The sequence below is a fragment of the Acanthaster planci genome, linkage group LG02, assembly GCF_054643075.1.
Source record: "Acanthaster planci isolate LZ-2023a linkage group LG02, COTS_SCS, whole genome shotgun sequence".
NCBI classification, from domain to species: domain Eukaryota; kingdom Metazoa; phylum Echinodermata; class Asteroidea; order Valvatida; family Acanthasteridae; genus Acanthaster; species Acanthaster planci.
In genome coordinates this window covers 15,884,711-15,902,627 of record NC_141778.1, presented here as the reverse complement: position 1 = coordinate 15,902,627, position 17,917 = coordinate 15,884,711, and the positions used below count along the sequence as shown (strand labels likewise).

Genomic DNA, 17,917 nt, shown 5'->3' with positions numbered 1-17,917 from the left:
AAGCATGTACACACAAAGAACTCTACAAGAAGAACACTCTATCAGCTCCAAAGGACAAATTCTTTATTACACGTAGACAACAGATTTCCATCTAAAATAAAAACCGTATTAATACTTTTTTGCACAAACGGACACAGCTTCAAACCGGACACAAGAAAATCCATGTTCATAGTTGGCTTATGATCTTACCACTCAAAAGCTCAACATTGAGCGCTTCACTACTTTGAGGCCAAGATTGGGAACAAAGAATGAAGCATGTCATCGGTGGTTCCCTAACAAGGCATGGATACCAGGAATGGGACATCTGGTAAAGAATTCCCTCTAAGTTAAGGGATGCAGTGTGCAGAGATTCAATAGGAATCAGCATGCCCTGTCATTCCTCCTACACACAGGTCAACCCCATCAAAACCTACTTGGAATTGAGTCACAAGTCTCGCACAAGTCAATCTATGAGTCAACAGACCGTCCCACGATAAGGCTGAGGAGTAAATAAGCTACTTGGTGGAAAATTATACAGTATTCATATGAACAATGCAAACTCCTGCTCTCTTAACTATGAAAGCTTTCTGCAGACAATTTTTTTCAACTTTAGGATCACTTTATCAACATGAGGAGAAATGGTCAAATATCAAATTTCCCTACTTCAGCCTAGTTTTGGGGTATTGGGTCACATTTGCCATACTATCTATTCTACACAACTTGTCCCTAAACACTCAAATATACTTGACCCATCCACCTAGTGGAGGAGAGGAAAGGGGGCACTGCACATGATAAATGGGGGGACCAGGGGCCAGGCCACTCTCATATCACAACAGCGTAACAAAAATCAGGACCAGTAAATTTGTACAAGAAGAAAGAGTTTCTCAAAGATTGCAGGTAATTCATCCCGTAACTCGTACATATCAAAACTGTCACGTTGCTCCTGAAACGCTTTTGTACAAACACAACAATTTTCAACACACAACAAGCTGGCTTGTTTCAAACCACATTTTTGCTAAACAAATGCTGCTGTGAAGGCGACACTGTTTAAGCTACTGGAACCATTAAAAATCTGACACCTGAGAAATCTCTAAAAGGCAACAGAATATCAAGACAAATTTGGGGGCTGGATGCCAGAATTCCCATTTACACCTGAGGAAGGTTGCTTTGATTCTCCTAGGATAACATGAGAAAGCCCTTTCTGCTCACAATGTCGTAGTAATTTTTATCCCACACAGCTTTCAGAATGAAGTTTATTTCTCATCAACTTTTACATGATTCAACATTTGCATGTGAGCCAACGGCAAAGATTTATATGAAAGCACTGAGCAGACTCATGTTTTGGCATTCATAAAACAAAACAGATTCTGAAGTTGTAACCATGAACGTGACCCACAATTAAAGGCCACATATGCAGCTGCTCGCAAAACACATCACCAAAACACTGTTCCCCCTTCAATGCTCAAGACTTTTTTTTCTTTTTAGTGATAGAGGATAAAATAAACATAAAGAGGAAGAGGGTGGCTGTTTTCAATCAGCAAAGATTTCTGGAGATGCCATGGGGGAGGTGCACAGCAAATACAGCGGTAGCAACACAACTACAAACCATGACTATGTTCCACCTATATCCATTTTCCCTAGAAACGTGTCAGTTCAAGATACGATACGCAGATGGTATTAAGGCCAGATTACCCCCAACCCCCCCTGACCAATGCATGGAGAAGTGAATGGAATGTCTGCTGCCCTCACGAGTCAGAAAGTCATCAAATGCACCATCCCCAATATACCACTCAGCAATTTAGTTGACTATGTACATGTACAATACATCTAATTTGTTACACAACCAAGGCTGTTGAATGGAATACGCTGTGTACCTTATTCATATTATCTTGAATAATAACTAATGTAGTACTAGCAGTGATAATGCACCGTTCACATTATATACAAGACCCTATAGTTCCAATAAGGATTGCTAAAAGTTACCAGCACTAAAACTGAATGATTCTAATCTCTTGGACATAACTTATTGACATATAATGCTTACATGTACCTGTATCGGCCAAGCTGGAGGCATACATGTATGTTCATTTTTTACCTGCTCACATAAATTATTTTGTTAACTTATGGATTACTTTATAAAAGTCTGAGTTTTAATATCAAATGTAAATACATGTATGCTTCAGACAACCATTTGAACAGATGTGCATCTTCTGTTCAACACATATGCACGTATATATATGGAATGCATTTCAATTCCTATTAGGCCAAACCGGTCTAGCCAATGAATATGAGTGAATTCATCGAGCATTGTGATAGGTCAATTCATGACATATGAGGGTGCATGCAGCACCAAATATAGTTTTGGGATTAAGTGCTCTGATGTTCATCAGCTTTCAGTGTCCTGTTTATCAAGGCCAGGTGAACCATCGGTTGAAAAATGTCATCAACATTTGTTCCAAAACAGTTGTGTATCTCCGAGGGACACGAGGGAGAAGACACTTGTAACTAGGCACTCCCATTTAGCGGAGATCCATGCCCCTTGAATACTCCTATTTGAAACTTTGACATGTAAATAGCCTATGTATAAAGTTTCATTAGCTTTCATCAGTAATTGGCTCTGTGCCTCCTGAAAAAAAAGTTTGCACTCCCTGGTTCTCCAAGAAATTTCACCCCGAGTTACACCGCTATTGGGCAACTATGGTAAATGCTAAGATGTACCAGACCAATTCACACTCGGCAATGTTCACATCTGACTGAGAGCAGCCTGATAGCACTGCGTGGTGTAATGTATCCTTTGGGAATATTTTCCTATGTGTAACCGTGCCAACCAAGGAACAACTAGTTCATTAGGCTGGTCTGCATTGTGAGCACAGAACGTAAAACTGTCCACACGTTATTGGCCAGAGTTTACCAAATGAAGAAAACTTCAAACAAATTTCTACTTTTGCACTACGATGTCAAGGCATTTCATGCATTGTGTTTAAAATTAAGAATGTGGTATAACAAGGAGTTTGACATTAACGCCCAAGAAAGCTTTCAACATCAGATCACATTTTAAGTAGTAGGAACCATGCATTGAGGTCATGTTATTCGCTAACCTAAAGTTCTACATACCATAAAAAACCCACATAGCTACTATTTATCTGCACGCAAGGCTTGTTTATCTGGTGGAATCTCCCTCAATGGCTAAATTCACCTGAGCTCCTAAAAACAAAGAGAAAGATAAATGAAAAATGTCATTACATGTAGATTAAAATACTACTGGAGGCTTGGAGGTGTATGAACACATAGCAAAGAAAAGTCTGTGCTACCCGTGGTGCTGAAAGCAGGTACAAGATGTTAAAATCGCAGGTACTCACTGCTAGATCTGTGCCTAAAGGTCCAAAGACAATGACAGCCCAAAACTAAGGTTACGAGTACCAGATCAGAACCAAGCTCAAATTAAGCTTTGCAATGCAAGAGCATCATGGGATTTGAAGCTGATGGTTCCACTGTTGTGGTCAAGTCTGTAACAAGTCCGATCCTTTATGGAGTCCCCTCACAAGTCCTTTCACAGCACCACTCCCAGGCAACATGGTGAACAAATCTAACAAAGGAGCGCTTTTGTCAGAGTTCATCCGCATGGCTTGTGACTTGGGTTCAGACTGAATGACTTATGATGGACTTATGACGGACGTGTGACGGATCCGAACACAACCATGATACTGGTAGGCTCGGTAAAGGAATGATATAGATCAAACACTGAGCCCTGTACTTGCCTTCCCCTTTGTCCATGTGCAGAGTGACATGGTCCCTATTTCCTCCCTCGGCCACACCACTTGAGTTCATAGTGGAGTAAGTGGTGCTGGTCTTTATACTCTCCCTGATTCCCTTTTTACCTGAATGATAAAAAAAGCAGATATTTCAGAACAGCTTGTAGGCATTGCATCGCAGATTCCTCTTTGAAATCTCTGTATAAGTTCAACAGACCTAGGGCAAATTTATGGAGAAATCAACAAAAACTGCAAGACTTTACATCATGTATGTGGAAATGGACCTCCAGGTGTACTAGAACGCTGTGCCGTCATCCTCAAGCAATCCACATAACCACATTTGTAACTCTCCATGAAATGTGTAGAGGAACAGCCAATTTTATGGACTGATACACGGACAGAAGCCTCCACCGGGGATTCTGGCTAAACCAGAAGATAATAATCAACTGGTTAATCAAGGACAGTGAATATGACAGGAAAACTTGGTTTCATTAGGCTTTGGTTTATAAGTTCCTTATCCCCCCCGAAAAAAAAAACATTTGAAGTGAACCCTCATGCGGTTATGTAGGTTCCCACTGTAGCTCACATGAAGCAATTGCAGAATACCTGACAATACAGTAACAATGCAAGATTCACAAGTCTTTCTTTTCAAGTCTATGAACATGTACCTGCATCCCTGTCTTCTGTTTCTGGGCCGCTGCCTATGTCACTTTCCATATCGCCTTCCAGCAATCGATCAGAGTCCTGGTCTCTTGCCTGGACAGGATATGACACTCCGTCACCCTTGCTGCATGAAAAAATTATTTAGAATGCAAATAAGTCCAAATACTTTATGCATAAGACTGTACCAATACAGTCTACAACTACTTGAGTGCCCAATGCATGTTTCAAAATAACCAATCAATAGATTCCTTCCTCCTAACCAAAAAGATTGCATACCCCTTCTGTCACTTGGCTTCACAATGACCTTAAATTCTATCCATAAATCCATTCTTAATGTGTAAAAACTTAGGGCATTCTACCAAGCACTACTGTTTTTCACAATTCAACTAAGCTTGCATATGGATTAACTGGCTATGGCTGAGTACATAAAAAGTGTTTGTGGGAAGTGACTGCAGCCACTAGCTTCCATTGACATCTTGTTATTTCTGGCCATAGCCATGATTTTTGGACAAGGTCTCATTCTTATTGAATGTATGCTTGTTGATGATGGTTGGTCTGGTCTAGTGTTGTTTATCAACAAGTACCTGGTTTAACTCAGTCACAGGTGTTCAATAGCTATGGACCAGTAAACTTTCATAAATCATATATGCATGACGGGCAAGCAAGCAATTAAACGAGGTCTCTGTACCTAGTGAAAATTGGAATGAGCCAGTATTTCTTCTCGTCTCCAAAGACCTCCTTGAAGTTACCGCAGAAGCTCCCTCTGCTAAAGCCTTCCTTGTCAGGTCCATGACGGAAGACAGGAGCACGGAATGATTCTAGACGGAGCAAGGGCAGGTGTCCAGTAAACAGGACGTTAACTCGATGAGATCAACGTTGACACCAATAAATTACATTTCCATATATAAAAACCACACTTTACTACCATCTCCTCCCATAAATGATAGGGCATTAGTCCTAATGAAAGACATTAGTCTTTTAGGTTCAGAAGAAACTATATAGTTAACCAAACTCCCATTTTGAAACATGAATCAGCTACTGAAGTAAATCTCACAATATGTTCCTAAACAGAGGCAAATTCTCTGCTTATCTGTCCATGCTGAGTATTAACCATTTATCTACTACCTGCATGTGCATGAAAAGTTTTCTTGGGACACTGTCCTAATGATTTATCTTACAAATTGAAAAACAACATTTTAAAGTAAAATGTACAATAACTGGATCAATACAAGCAATCTTGCTTGAAATAAAAAAAAAATGGAAAAAAAAAAAAAAATCCTGCCACGCGAGCTCGTAGCCTTCAACTGCAGGGTGTCTTAACTACCAAGTACATGTACTGTTGACCATGTTGGAAAAAAAACCTTTTCAAAATGACTTATTACATGTAGGTCGTGTTTAATAGGCTTGCAGGGAATGTTAAGAGCACTCACATGTATCCTCATTGAGATTTTTTGCATTGTCAATATCCTACATGTACAATGTACAAAACTAACTCCTGTAAAGTCACACATTCGGTAGTTCTACTTGTTCCACCATTTCATGATCCTTTGTCATCTGTCTGTGCATATATCTATGTTATGCACAATGGGAAGGAGAAAAAAATGTGGCAATGTTTTTTTTTTAACCCTTAAAGAGCCGGGCTCTTTCAAACTGTCTCCCAAAAGGAAGGAGGGGGGGAGGAAGACAGATTCCAACCCAAAGTCTCAGCTGTCTGATAAGTTTGAAAGTGGTTAACTACATGTAAACACATTCCTTATCCATTCATCTGTGAAGTTTTCAATTTTATTACTACGGTCATTTGTAGTTCATAACCTCAAGGGTAGCCTGACAGTCCTCAGTCCTCCAACAGGAGAAGTATTGAGGACTGTTAGGGTTCTCAGTCCTCCAACAGATGAAGGATTGAGGACTGTTAGGGTTAATGAAACAAGTTGGACATTTTTACTGACCTGAAACATGGGCATTCTTTGAGAATGATGTACATGTACCTTATTTTCACAAGATCGGTGCTGAAATAACTGCAAGATGTTATTCAATCTCCGTAAATATCTACTGCCATGATAAAGAAGAAATGGTGTGGGGGGGGTGGACTTTGACCCCTCACCCCTCCTCATTTACATGTAGGTTTAAGGTCGAATGGCAATTCCATAACTTGTTGAAGTCTGAGAGTGGCAAAAATTGCTGAAGAAATATTTTAACAGAGATCAGTTAAATTAGTAAAAAGCTTTTCATTAATTGACCACTTGCTGCCTGGGGACCCGTTTTTGAGAAGGTGGGCTTTATACATGGACCTGGGAACCCGAAAGTGGACAAAAGGAACTGGGCTTTGTAACAAAAGACCATACTCGGAACAAAAGACCAGGCTGCTGGGCATTACCGGCATTTTTTCACTCTCAACAGTGGAGATAATCCAGCCTTGTTTTGAAACAGTATAACATGGTTTGGGGCACTTAAAGAGAGCAGATTACCACTGGGGACAAAAGTGCTCCACCACCGCAGCAATGAGCCACACAGCACCGCTGCATGCTAATCTGGCCCCTATTGAAAAGAGGTCAGCAGCGCACGGTGCCAGGTTTGTGAACCAAAGAAAGTTCCCGGTATATAACACCGCACAATCTGGGCTCTTTTTCCAAGGCTGCAGGCCTGGCGGAAATACTCGGGCGTCAATAGATTTTGTCACTCAGACTAGAGTAGCCAACAGACAGTAATTCGTGTGGGTGTAAACATCCATTAATTGGAATGAATTTTTGAAGAATTTTGAAAGCTGAAAATCTTGGCAAAGTCCCGATTATGTGCACTGCATTTTTCAAACCACCCGGCAAAAAGTGGTCAATAACCTCCACCAAAAATATAAAAAGGAGACAACGTAGGCTTTCATGACAGGTGACAACCATAAAGTAGCCACACTGCTGTGATGGAATGCTCATGTTTAGTATTTTGCAATAAAAAAGAAGCAGAGGAGGCAACAAATCTAAAACTACACGAATATGTTAGGAAAAAGCTTGCTTTGGGTAATTCTGCCCCCCTAAGCAAAATGTCTACCCGTTTGAGTGTGCTTACCGAGCGTGCTTCGATTGGTGAGTGTAAGGTGCGTGTGCATACACATCAAGATCAGCACGCTCAGGCAAAACATGACCGCCGCAAAGAAGAGGAAAACGATTTGGAACTTGCGGGCTGCTCTGTCCCCAAGGTTCCCCTTCAGAAATACACACAAGGGAAAACGAAGAAAAAAAGAGGCACTAGCCTGTAAATATTTACATGTAGAAAACAGGTGGTATGATTTTTGAAAAAGGGGACTGCCAATGTTTAATGGGCCAATCCCACCCTCTTCTGAGCACCAATGCCCAAATGTAAAGGGGTGACCGGCAGGGATGGAACAAATGAAGATGTAAGTATACTTTTTGCCCAGCATCATAATCAACTTGTACATGTACACCATGCCTCCTCAGATTAAGTACAGAGACCTCTGGAACTCAGACCAATGTCAGAACAGCAACGCTGAATCAGATGTGATTACAAGCACCTTCAAAAACAAAAACTCATTAATCCAGTGCACATAAGACTGTTTGACCCTACTAACTGAAATTATACATGGAAATGTACATGTACATGTACCGGTATGTGCATGCTAGCAGAGATATGGTACATTTCTTGGTGCATGCCTGCATGCAGAGCAAGAACTGAAGCATACAAATTGACAGGAGAGAAAACAAGGTAGAAACAGTCAAAAGTTTAAAGCTGGGGAAAGCGCAGAGCCAAAAAGCTTTCCGATATGCTTGGTGGTACAAAGATGAATTCTAACAGAGCATTCATGTGTATGATAAGCACGGCATAAAGCAGTACATTAATTTAAAAGGGCCTACAGCGGTACCTATAAATTGGTGGATGAGAAAAATTATTGGCCAAGACACATGTAGTTAAATCTTCTTGGAAACTGTCAGATTGGACTTGGAGATTTTCACAAGATTTTCTTGGTTTCTGTTAAGACACCCTGCAGAGGCGGAGCTACATGTGGCCATGCCTCCTACCTAGGGTGGACCAATTGTTGGCAAGCAGGCGCACATGCACAATGGACAGCACTGTGACGCTCAGGCAGAAGACGAGAGCGACTATGAACAGAAACATGACGTTGAAGCCGCTGAGGGCGCGATCCAGAAGGTTCTGTGCATAAGACCGACATTTGATTAAACATTCAACAAACAAAATTACAATGAGAAAAAAACTGCATTTCACTTTAACCACCTTCAGCAGAAGCACCCCCTCATCAGTTGCAAAGAGCCATGTTGGTTGGGAGTGTTTATTTTGCTGGTAGTGACGCGCACGTGCATTTCACAGTCATTTGTGAACCAGTGAAGTGCAGTTCCAATCACAGGAGCTGCCGTTGCAAGGAAACTTGAACCCTCTAATGACCCAGCTCGGGGCTCATGACCTTCTTTAACCTTGCAAGGCTCAATACAAATGTACATGTAAGCTAATGATATTTCAGTTGAGGGATTTCAATGTGTTAAACACAAACTTGGCCTATCTTGGGTTGGGAACTCAAAGGTCTAAGGCCCTTTTTTTCAGAACTGTTCTGAGTTGCAACTTGCTTGAAATCTGCCACTGTGCAGCAACATCATGGCTCATTCTTTGCATTTCAAGAGGCACTGAGCCAAACGTACAGCAAACATGGTAAATGTGACTGGGCTCTACCTTCCTTCAATTAAAAAGAACTCCTGAAAATTTTTCAAGGATTTGGGGCAAAGGGGAGGAGGCAGTGTTGTAGTTGAGAAATCTTCACACCGACACAAGACCATCACAAGACCTCCAGTCTGAATTCTAATGAAATGCAACAAAAGCATCCCTCTTTCATTGCTCACCCTGTCACTTGTGCATGGTCTGGTACCGGTATGTGGTCTTGTGATGGTCTGACTACAAGGGGGGAGGGGTTGGAAAGATGACAATAACAAAGTAGATACATGTGTTCTTGGCACAGATGCATGCAATTCGAAAGATGCACATGTACACAGAAGGATAGTGTAACAGAAACAGCATATTAATTGGCTTGTGTTGGACACATTAAAACACGCAGTGCCACAGGAGTATGTGTAACTTTATGCATACAATGTTTTATCCTTCATAGACCCACGACTGTGACGACCGAGACTCATTAACAAAAAATCCTCCATTCTTAGAAAGAGGGCCAATTTCGTTAGGCTGCTTGGCGCACAACTGTGCAAAGCACAAAACAGAGGAACTACTGATTGGAAAAATAAACCTGTCACTTGGAGAAGGTTAAAGCCAAAGAGTTACACAAATTGCACTGCAAGTAACAGGAAGTCTACTCATCATTGCTTATGGTAGTTCATGTAATGTATATATGTACGTAAATTGGTTAAGCAATTAAACCTCTGCTTCCATATAAATTCACAGTGGAAAAATAAACCCCCAAAGACAAAAAGAAAAGCCTCAGCTATGACTGAATATATGTATTTCCCATTCATGCATAATCTCCAGATGCTTTTTAAATACATGATTTACTTTGGTAGGTTTTGGTAGACTGATGGAGTCATTTCCTGTGACAATGATTTTAATTTGCAATTGTATACAAGTGAATCTCTAGTGCCATGATTCCCCGACCGCAACACCACAAACAATTTAAAAGGGTTAGGACTGGTTTTTCTAACCACAACTGACAAACGGTAGATAGAGTGTGCCCCTTTCTGCTTCAATCCAGCACACAAAACTCAGTCGGTACCAGCACATATTTGATATCATGACGCTATTCTTGAGAAGGTTTTGGACGTCAGGCAAATGGTCTAATGGGACGTGCCTGGATGACTGCTCCACGCCACTCACAAAGTACAATACAGGGCCATAAATGTTGCACAGCAGTGTCTGATAATTAGTAACGGCTTTCCAAGGATTACGGATCTTACCTGCCAGAACTGAATGAAGTACGGCAGAACAGTGATAGCCACAAAGAAGCAGTAGAGTATCGTATAGAACAAGAAGAGAACAAAGAACTTGTAGTTGTTGTAACAGACGCAGTTGTTGACCCACGGACAGTGGTGGTCCATCTTAAGTATGCAGCTGAAAATGCGGACACAAATAAATAGGATTTGTTTTCTTTTAATACTAACACGTAACAGTGGTTGCACTTTTTTGTTTTTGTTTCTTTAAAGGGGTGATATTGTTGATGGCAATGAATGTATAGGTTTGAGGGTGAAAAAAATCCTGTTGCAGACTGACCCAAGGCTCAACTGTTTTATTATATCACAACATATGACTTATAAGCATGTATCACATTATGTGAAATACATGTACCCGCATGTTACATGTAACTCAATATTTACACATGCACATAAACTGTGAGCACTTGTTTGTTGGCAATACTGCATGATCATGGCATCGCCATGAACAAGTTGTCTTCTCATTACAATGGTGCAAAGAATACACAGTATTCCATGACAGGCACATTTGAACCCCATGTTCCATAAGTTCATGTGACAAGTGCTGTCATGTGACATGTGATATTTGTGTGATGTACATGTACCGTGACTAATAGCACAGATGTCGTTATGACCATGACAGGTGAAACTGACAAGGCACATAAAGTGATGTACTGTACATGTGTTTAGGACATAAAAGGCATAAAAATCAATATAAAGTGTCCACAAAACAGGAGTGGCCATCATGACACAGAGATTCAGTACATTTCCAATTATCATCCCTACATATACTTATACATGTACGTATGTCAAGATTAAACATGGAAAATAATAACCGGTTACTCTGAGACACAAGACAGACGAATGCCAATTCTAATCTTGAGTTTGTACTGGCAACATAATGGGTAATCAGTACTGTGTGGTGTACGTCAGAAAGAACAACAGTGACAGCAGAAGTACCGGTGCCGGTACTTTGTTAGCTTGTGTAACCATGGTAACTAGTCCCTAATTTTTTTTGCTTCACATTATCAACTGTTGAGTGCTTTTGCCATGACTACGTCTCCCTCCCCTAGAGTACACCGATACCATGTCTAGATTGACATGTATCTACTGGGTATTACTGACATGCAGAATTGGGTCAGTGCATTATGCACATGTATAATGACAAAACCACAATAGAAGAAGACCGGCCATATCAGTAGCATTTCTATAAGTTATAAATTTCTGCCAGTATTTCAATAACCCCAAACCATTTCATACGAGGCACGCAGGCTGTAGTATGAGTGAAGCAGTGGAACTGCTCTTGGTTTTAGACAAAGGCTGTCATTCCGTTTTGCAGTAAAAGCCGCTCGGAGAATTGATTTTTTTAAAATTCAAAACTATACACGTAAATCCCTACAGTTTCAATCCATTTGCAGCCGCCACACTGACACACAAAAGTGTAACCAGGTGGTAACACTAGGAACGGAAACACTGCTAACATGAAGGCAGCTGTAAACAATGCCCCCTTTAGGATTCTTTGCTCTGTTTGTCCATATTCGATTTACTCTGTGACACCATTGCAAATCCCCACGAGTCCATCACAAATCCATCACATGATCACAGCCCATCTGGTCTCAAGTTAAGTCTACAGCTATTCCGACTTCAAATGATTATGTTCAGTAGGTAAGACATTACGAATACAGCTCAAAAGTGCTTTCGGTTCTGAAAGTAAAGATCTCATGGCATATTTATGGAAGAATCGATGAAGCATGGAATGAACAGTTACGGCTGACAGGGCCTGTCCACATGCATGGCTGGACTTAATTTCTGGAGAGTAAGGATATAACAAGCTATTCCCAGACCAATCGGGGGGGGGAGGGATATACAATATTATGTTGGTTTCATCAAGCTGAGATGGGAAAAAGAAACCATAAAAATTGTTGGGGAATCAGACTACAGCACAAGTTTTATCGCAAATGGAGATTTGAAGTCTGATTCTAGTCTCATTTCCTTGTTTGAGCAGCAGATTCTCAATATTATATACATGTACATGTGTATGTAATTAATATTATTCACTATGATCTGTATATTTAATTAAATAAATATTGTGCTTCAACCGTGTGGCTTCTAATATTAATACACAGACAGCATTTGAATCATGTAGAATCCTAACGCTAATATTAAAACTGTTCAAACATATCGGTAGCTTTGGAACTGGGAGTAAAAATCTTTATTTCACTTGGGAACAAGAAGGAAAAAAATGGTTACTGCAACATGACTGTTCATCAGAATGTTTGGTACATTCACAAATAGTCCACAAGACGGTCCAAACTATGCATATCCATCATTAACTATGGCTAACTACAAGTAAAGCTGTCACTTAAAGTTGCATCTGAACTGACGTTGTCAAAACACTTTTGCCAAAGAACTGCAGGAGAACAGAATGTACTTACGCATTGCATACAGAGCAATGGTGACACCTGTCAGGCTTGATCAATTTACAGATGTGACAGTATCTCATACCTACAGACCAAACAAACATCAGTCAATGTAATCACTATCAAAGTTTAAACTTCGCTTGAATTGGTACATGTACATCCCTGTCAAGGCAACACTAAGCAACGCTACCAGTACAATGCAGGGTGAAATGATACTTTTCCTTCAGACAATTCACATCACTGTACGATGATCAAGTGGCATCAAGACACATATTGTGTTATGGCTGCTGTTTGACAAATATCCATTTGTTACACTGCATTCATTTACAACTATGCTAAGCACAGCTTGGCTTAATTTTCCCTATCCACAACTATGCATAACTGCTTACTTCTTTTTATCACTCACTTTGGAGATCCGCAAGGTTTTGAAGTTAAACTGTATTGATTAAATGATGACAAAGTGGCTTACTTATACATGTAAATGAACATGTCTCTGCATGTACACGTAACATACAGGTGCCATACTGTCTTGGCTGAATTTGTAAATTTTATAGGAGCTGAAGGAGTCTGTGATAGGAAATGAACCGTTTCTGTTATTCAACACCAAAGCTATGAAAGTTGAAATGCATATCCTTTAAATACCTCCTCCATAGGTGCGTGTCCATATGGGCAGTCGTTTGTCTCTCACGAAGCTTTTCAAGATCTCAATCTTCTCTTCGCTGCGATCCTCAGCTTCGTACTGCTGAAGCTCAGAGCTGGATAAGTAGAACTGTGAGCAACGATGCACACAAACCAGAAGTGATAAGGCGAAAATTCAGACGGGGTAGGGCCTACATGTACATACAAGGGGTACAGGCCACCTAACAATAGACTAATTCAGCGACCATAATAACCGGTAATAGCCATCACTGCCAAGGTACATGTGCCGTGCTCGTGGGCAGGTGACGCACATGCGTTACATGCTTCTGCAACCAGCAGCCTTGATACTACAGCATAAAAGGGGCACAGCAAGTTTTGCTTTGACTTTGTATAAAAAAGCAGGGCACCAAGGCAATTTTCAAAATAATTAAAGGGCTTTAAGGCAATAGTACAATTATTGCACGGTGCAGCAAGGCAGTTTTGCAAAATGGGACAGTATTAAAATAAAGATGTAAATAAACATATTTTGACTGAAATGAAAAATATTCAGACTGTAGTCTGTTCTGTTTCCTTAATTAAAGGTTACATTTTATTACCGGTAATCGACAGATGTATCGGTTTTTACAGTAGCTGTAAAATGAAAAGTTGTAAAAAATGGAGAAGCTCGACAAACTTTCAACACCAACGCTCTGCGAAAATTGCAATATTCTGACATCATCTGGTTTCCAATCTCAGCGTACTTTTTAACACATTTCTCAGGTCGATAACAGATTGAGAATTTTTGCGTTCTGGAACAAGTTAGAAAACTATTTTTTCACTGAAATAATTTCTCCAAAAGAAGAATTGTTTGGTGAATGAATGACTGCTACTAGGTTAGAATTATTTCAGAAAGGCTTGCTTGTTCTTTATCATGTTTATTTATTACACTTACAGGAAGTGGGCGCTAATCGCCGAAACAAACGCGATCATGGTTTATCCAAGAAATGCATCCAGTTTTCTGCATTTTGTTGCAACTGCGTGGAGTTGGATTTTTTATTTATTATTTTTAAGCCACCCTGCGTATGGCATCTCAAAGTTGAAGCATGACACTTTTAATCTCATTAATTCGGTGGGCTGGCAAAAGTACAGTGGTCTAGGTAGAGACATACACACGCTGGTTTAGTCCGTGCCATGCCATTTGTTAACTGGTTTGCACGCGAATGCATATTGAAAATGACACTTCGATTTCGTGCTGACACCAGTGAAAGTTAGCAACTGATGCGTGCTGCGCTGCCCACTGTCTCCAGCGAATCACTTACGTGTGTTTTACAGCTGTGCAACGTACATAATAAGGCCTACACACGGCAATTGCCGTCGATGCCTTCGTGTAATATCACTGCTAAATCAGAGAGGGAGTTGTAACTTTCCAAAATGTACATGCATCCAAAGTTGAAGAATGTGTGGCCGAGTGTGGTACCACTCCAGTAAAAGTGTCTCCTCAGGTAATCAAAATGTCAGGGTGGCAGGGAATGGAGAGCACACGGGGTTGCATACATGTATGCCGCCCGCCCCATTCCAAACTCCAGTGCCCAAAGAACTCATTTGTAAAATGAATAAAAGGAAAGAGAACTGAGATACATGTTGGTAATTAAATAACCTATCCACAACTTCCCAGAATAGTTTGCATGCTGATTATATGACATATTTACATTTTGTGATGAAATACGACATTTAGAGTTTATTGCAATTATTGGCACACAGGTAACCAGATGAACATTTCAACGGAATGTACCTCCACCTGTCCACTGGCATTTCTCATTTCCTTTCACAGGATTGACTTTTTAATCTTAAAAATATGAGTTCCCTCTTCAATCTCCTCTTCCTTATGCTTTTGTTTTAAACCAACAACTAACCTCACTCGGTACTTTTGTTGGTGACGTCCATATTGTCTTCCAGTAGGCGCAGAGAAAGAGCACCAAGAAAATGTGATAAAGCACTAGGTACAGTACTGTCAAAATGAACAGAAAAGAGAAACAGAAAGACAAAAAATAAACAAAATTAAGTACTTTGTGACAAATCTGTATTGGTAATAATATCTATCTTCTGTACACAAATAAGGGGAAAAATGATGCCAACTTCACAGAGAAATCAAAATAAATAAAGTCTATTTAAACCTTTGCAATAAACCACTCTCCCCCATTAATTACATTTAATAACCTTAAATTTTCATGAAAAACAGTAGTGATGTACTTAAAGAAAACAAGCAAACACAAAACCAGCATTTTATTTCTTAGTGACAAGAGTAAATATATTTAGCCCCAAACTTATTTCATAAAAATATAAATTTCACATGCGAGGACAAGTTATGTACAGTGTACGGTATGTAACCAGATTTCTTGCAGAGTAATTAGTAAGACCAAAGAAAAAAAGATATCAACTTACACATGAGAGGTATACTCCTATCCAGGAGAATAACTGGAAGAAAACAGAAGAGATAACGGTTACAAGGTCCTTGAAATTGGTACACTGCTGTGATTAAAGGGACTTACTTTCTGATTGTACGGAGCATTTTTTGTGACTACTGTTTATCCACAGATGGCTCATTCTTAAAATTTGGGGTCCGATGTGTGACATTTTTCTGTCCCTGTTACATATGACATGTATACTGTGACAAGGGATATATGACGGAAAATCCTTTGCAAGTTTTATGAATGGTCTTACAGGTTGAGCACTTAACTTTTGTAAAATACTATAAAAATAATTTTAAGCCTTTTTGAAAATAGTTGTTTTAGGCACTAGAATTCTGGCAAAATTTGTTTGACCTTTCACATATCAATATCCCAGGGAAACCCTGAAGTGTAGGGCCTACTTTTTTTCCTTCTTTTTTTTTTTTTACTAATTTCTAACCTGATTAATGGTCCTCTTCACATACATGTATATGCCAACAGCAACATAATTTCAAAATTATGCAAAACAGTGCTCAGCCAATGTACACGTATGTTGCTCACGGCATTGTCCAAGCAATACAAAACAAATGCATCAAGGCTTCTGACTACGTACTGCAAATTAATTCCTGCAAAGTGCTGTTAAACATTGATAAAATATGCAAATCACAAAAAATGCTGAATGGTGTGAAGCCTGTTTCTTAGTTTCCAAATGTAACAGTAATTACATGTACATGTAGGTACATGTACTGAAGTGTGAAACTCATAACATTAAAATTCTCTGTCCAAACAATTTGTTTTCAAACCAAGTGATGTGAACCATGAATTTCAACTTTCATATCTGGTCACCCCCTACATGTACTGTACACGTGGGGCCAATGTACATATTTGCCACCGAATAGACCTACATAAGTTTCACTCCCACCTTGTATCTTTATTGAAGTTAGACAAGTCCATTCGGGTTTGGAAAAAGGAGTCAGCCTGAGGAATAATTTACTTTCAGATCATAATAAACTGGATGTTTGTAAACTCGAGAAGTAGGCGCTGGATGAGAAACTTTTACTGTTGCGTGCATTTTTAGCAGTCCACTGAGAGTTGGCATTGCATTTAGGGGTCAGGAGAAACACAAAGAGCCTGGACAGCAACTGGATGTACACTCTCCACCCTGAGCTGAAGTGCACCCCCAATCGGCAAAAAGAAAGACAGATGGTACTAAGTTTTCCAACCGGGTTCTTGCACGTGTTCTGCGTGTACGCAAAGACCCTAGTGTACATTCCCGAATAAATTTGTTGCGCATACTCAGTGTCAAACGCACATATACCGGTACTTACATGCCTATGTGTTAAGTTGGAACCAAAAGATTGTCAGTTTCGTTTATAAACACACCCTCTTCCTTTGCTCTGCATGATGTATTATATAGATCATAATGCCAAAGGCTTTGCTTAGCAAAAGGCTTCTGCTATTAGTATTCATCTTCTTCAGTGCGTAGCAACAGATTCAATGAATCCATGTATAGCCGCGGGACTTCTTCATCATAATCACCTACATGTAGCACCAGCACCTGGTGAAGTTCACGAACAGCCCACAACCAATGATATGTAGCCTTTTTTTGGTAGGCCCTAACTTAAGTTGTAACGTTAAGACCCATTCCTTCACAAAGTTCACGGCACTGTTAATTATGCATCTGCTTCAATATCCATCAACTGCTGCTGCTACATGCTACGGACATGACGCGTGTAGTAAACTGTCCTGCAGTGGCAGTTCCGTCATGACGGAACTGCCACAACCAGACAACCATGACGACAAAGGCTGTAAAAAGAAATAACGATCTCAATTCGCGCCCAGTCTCAGTTTTTGCTCTATACTCACATATACATAGTTCCACGACATAGGCATAATAAGACCAGAGAACAACAGCTGTGATAAAAACCACGGGAAACCATCCGCAGACTTTGAGGCACACGCCCAAAACCCCCATCTTGGAAGCGAGTTACTGCTGCCTGATTTCGCGATTGCGAAGAATTAATGATTAGTCGACTGTACTCGAGTACTCTGACTCAACGTCTATAATGGCGCCCTCTATTGACTTTTTGTTCCTGTTTTTTGCCGTCTGA

The 17,917-nt window shown here is 40.1% G+C and overlaps 1 protein-coding gene across 2 annotated transcripts; it reads right to left on the bottom strand.

Moving 5' to 3' along the window:
* Window positions 1-41: 41 nt before the first annotated feature.
* Window positions 42-17,848, bottom strand: LOC110973177 (palmitoyltransferase ZDHHC20-B-like). Of its 2 annotated transcripts, none has more exons than XM_022223787.2 (11): window positions 17,673-17,848; window positions 15,802-15,834; window positions 15,273-15,367; window positions 13,384-13,510; window positions 12,757-12,826; window positions 10,310-10,463; window positions 8,420-8,552; window positions 5,083-5,212; window positions 4,400-4,518; window positions 3,738-3,857; window positions 42-3,183 (listed from the first exon to the last, which is right to left on the bottom strand). In XM_022223787.2, the coding sequence occupies exons 1-11, from the start codon at window positions 17,779-17,781 to the stop codon at window positions 3,140-3,142; spliced, it is 1,134 nt and encodes a 377-aa protein (XP_022079479.1). In that variant the 5' UTR covers window positions 17,782-17,848; the 3' UTR covers window positions 42-3,139. The 2 variants fall into 2 exon arrangements, with proteins under 2 accessions (XP_022079479.1, XP_022079478.1); XM_022223786.2 differs by lacking the exon at window positions 8,420-8,552 and adding an exon at window positions 7,452-7,587.
* Window positions 17,849-17,917: the final 69 nt, after the last annotated feature.

What these genes read in the sequence shown, in the direction of transcription:
- LOC110973177 (XM_022223786.2), bottom strand. Translation starts at nt 17,781, where the DNA reads ATGGGGGTTTTGGGCGTGTGCCTCAAAGTCTGCGGATGGTTTCCCGTG. An exon ending in TAGGAGTATACCTCTCATGT is followed by an intron (nt 15,368 to 15,801) that starts GTAAGTTGATAT and finishes TCATTTTGACAG; the next exon opens with TACTGTACCTAGTGCTTTAT. An exon ending in CTCATTCCAATTTTCACTAG is followed by an intron (nt 4,519 to 5,082) that starts GTACAGAGACCT and finishes TTTTTCATGCAG; the next exon opens with CAAGGGTGACGGAGTGTCAT.